The 3,007-nt window shown below is 51.2% G+C and overlaps 1 protein-coding gene across 1 annotated transcript; it reads left to right on the forward strand.

Annotated features, from left to right (window-relative positions):
• Window positions 1–1,709: 1,709 nt before the first annotated feature.
• LOC119921906 (olfactory receptor 2G3-like) lies at window positions 1,710–2,396 on the forward strand. Its single transcript, XM_038741886.1, has one exon. It carries the CDS (start codon window positions 1,710–1,712, stop codon window positions 2,394–2,396), a length of 687 nt encoding a protein of 228 aa, XP_038597814.1.
• Window positions 2,397–3,007: the final 611 nt, after the last annotated feature.

Genomic DNA, 3,007 nt, shown 5'->3' on the forward strand with positions numbered 1-3,007 from the left:
TCTCTACTTATCTTGTTTTTCTCTCTCTTGCTCTCACATTTTTCTCCCTCTCACTCTGTTTCTCTTTTTCTGTCCTTCTCACTCTTTCCCCTTTCTCTCTCCCACTTTTTCTCTCTTATGTTCTCTCTCACTCCCTCTTGCTTTTCTCGCCCTCTCACTCTCTCTCGTACTTTTTCTCCCTCTCACTTGCTTTCCCTCACTCTCTGTCTTGCTTTTTCTCTCCTTTATGCTTTTCCCCTCACTCTCGCTCTTATTTTTCTCTTCCTCTCACTCTGCTCTTGCTCCCCTTTCTTCCACTTCCTTGGTTTCCTCCCTCTTTCTTTTTCTCTCCCTTTCACTCTCCTTTGCTCTTTCGTTTTTTCTCCCCCTCATGATCTTTTCCCTCTCTCTCCCTGTCTTGCCTTTTCTCGCCCTCACGATCTCTTTCCCTCACTTTTTCTCTTGTCTTTTCTCTCCTCACACTTCCTCTCATGCACTCCTTTTCCTCTCTCTCTTTCCCTCTCACTTTTTCTCTCCCTTGCACTCTCTTTCCCTCACTCCCTCGCTCTCATTTTCCCTCCTTTTTCTCTTTCCCACTCCCTTTCTCCATAATCCTCTCTCTCTCCCTGCCTCCCTGTCACCCGTCGTCCTGGGACAGGTTCGTTCAGTGATCGGCGAGGCGAGAGAGGGAGCGAGAGAGGCCGGGGACGGAAAGCCTGAGTTTTATATAAAGTTTATTCCACGAGGTGAATTGAATTTATGTAATTGTTAGGTGCAATGGATTGAACTTCCCTTTCCGGAGGAATATAATTCAATTAGCAATATTAGAGCTTCCCGACACGGGAAGAACACAATCATACGTTAATTGCGCGTGGGTGAGATGGCTAACTCTCACCCATGCGCACTTCCCACTCGGGAAGAATCCACTTACTTTCCCACATGGGAAGAATTCATTAAATTACCCACGCACATGATGGGCGGCTAGCTCTCACCATGTGCTCTCCCTACATGGGAGGAATCCACTCATGATTCCCATCAGCAGCGGGGCACCTGGGTCCCACCCATGAGGCACTCACCTGTCCCGTGGCCCTTGCCTCAGTGTGTTGGTTCCGGTTGCAGAGCAGGCATCTGGCCGTCTAGGCAGAGAGAGACACGTGGGCTGCTGCTGCTGCTGCGGCTGCCCCTCCTGCTGCTGCGTGTCTTCATCACCATCAATCGTATTTATTGAGCGCTTACTGTGTGCAGAGCACTGTACTAAGCGCTTGGGAAGTACAAATTGGCAACATATAGAGACAGCCCCTACCCAACAGTGGGCTCACAGTCTGGTCAGAGGCGACAGATATTTATCGCCTGTGCCCCTAGGCCACTCCAGCTTCCGGCCAGTCTATCCAATCTCTGCCCTCTCCCCCTCCTCCATACATAATTCAATTGGCACGGGGGCGAGGGACACTTTCTGTATTCCCGGCTTGGGCTGTCAATCTAGCAGGTTTGGTTGTAGGGGCAGTATTCCACCCTCACTTCTGAGTTCCGCCTGCAGGCTCAGGTGGTCACAAGATAGTATTTAACTTTGAGATGGTCGGTACCCCAGGGTCACCTCGGGACACTGCTTCACTCTTTTTTCTCTCCCTCACTCTCTTATTTTTTCCTCTCCAGTTTTTTCTCTTACCCCGCCCTCTTTCTCTCATCCTTTCTCTCTCCCTGCCTCCCTCGCTTTTCCTACAAGGACGAGAATGATGCCGAATGACCCTTCTGGAGAGGACTTTGTCTTGGTGGGTTTCTCTGCTCAGCCCCAGTTAGAGAAGATCTTCTTTATGGTTGTCTTGATCTTCGGCCTCCTAACCCTGGTGGGCAAGATTGTTGGCCATTATTTTGGTGACCGACTGTATTTCCATCTCCATACGCCCATGTACATCTTCCTGTCTCACCTCTCCCACATGTACCTCTGCTTCACCACCAGCATCGTCCCCCAGCTTCTGTGGAACATCCGGGGGCACTCCAAGACCATCACCCTGGTCCATTGTGCGGTCCAGCTCTACGTCTCCCTGGCCCTGGGTTCGTCGGAGTACATCCTTCTGGTCGTCATGGCCTTGGACCATCACGCCGCCATCTGCCGACCCCTTCACTACACCACCATCATGCACCCGCGACTCTGCTGGGCCCTGGTGGGCTTAGCCGGGCTGGGTCGGGTGGGGGACACCGCGATTCAGGTCACCGTCATATACCACCTGCCCCGCTGTGGACAACAGCGGCTTTCCCACTTCCTCTGTGAGATGCTCACCATGCTCAAGCTGGCATGTGTGGACGTTGGGGACAATGAGATCCAGCTCTTCGTGGACACTTTGGCCCTGACTCTCCTACCCTTCAACCCGATCACGGTCTCCTATGGGTCCAACACCCGGGCAGTGCTGAGGATCTAGTCGCTCTGGGTCTGGAATAAGGCCCAGGGCACCCGCGGGTCCCACCTCCTTGTGATCACTCTCTTCTACGGTCCATCACGGTGGTCTACTTCTGGCCCAGCAGCTTCTTCTCTGTGACTCTGGACACGTTTCCGACCGTCTTCTTCACTGTGGTCACCCCCACCCTCAACCCGCTCATCTACACCCTGAGGAACAAGGATATGAAGGGGATGGTGAGGAGGATTCTGGAAAAAAAAACAGAGTTCAGTAAAGGGCTAACATATTGAATCAAATTGTTCTAGAGTTCTTAAGGGCGGGAAAAGTAGCAGCTAAAAGAGACAAATCTCCACTGAAGGAAATTAAATATCAGGAAAAATCAGATAATGAGAGTAATTGTGGTATTTGTTAAGTGCTTACCATATAACTAGCACTGAACTAAGAGCTGGGTTAGGTACAAAATAGCCAGATCCCACATGAGGCTCACAGTCTAAGTAGGAGGAAGAACAGGTATCAAGGGAAATGAGGTGCAGAGAAGTTAAGTGAGTTTCCTAAGGTCACACTGCCAGTAAGTGGCAGAGCCAGGACTAGTACCCAGGTCCTCTGACTCCCAGGCCCATGTTCTCTCCACTAGG

The sequence above is a fragment of the Tachyglossus aculeatus genome, unplaced genomic scaffold (genome assembly GCF_015852505.1).
Source record: "Tachyglossus aculeatus isolate mTacAcu1 unplaced genomic scaffold, mTacAcu1.pri SUPER_32, whole genome shotgun sequence".
Lineage (NCBI taxonomy): Eukaryota > Metazoa > Chordata > Mammalia > Monotremata > Tachyglossidae > Tachyglossus > Tachyglossus aculeatus.

Excerpts from the sequence above, each read along its gene's own strand:
- LOC119921906 (XM_038741886.1), top strand. The coding sequence starts at position 1,710 with ATGATGCCGAATGACCCTTCTGGAGAGGACTTTGTCTTGGTGGGTTTC.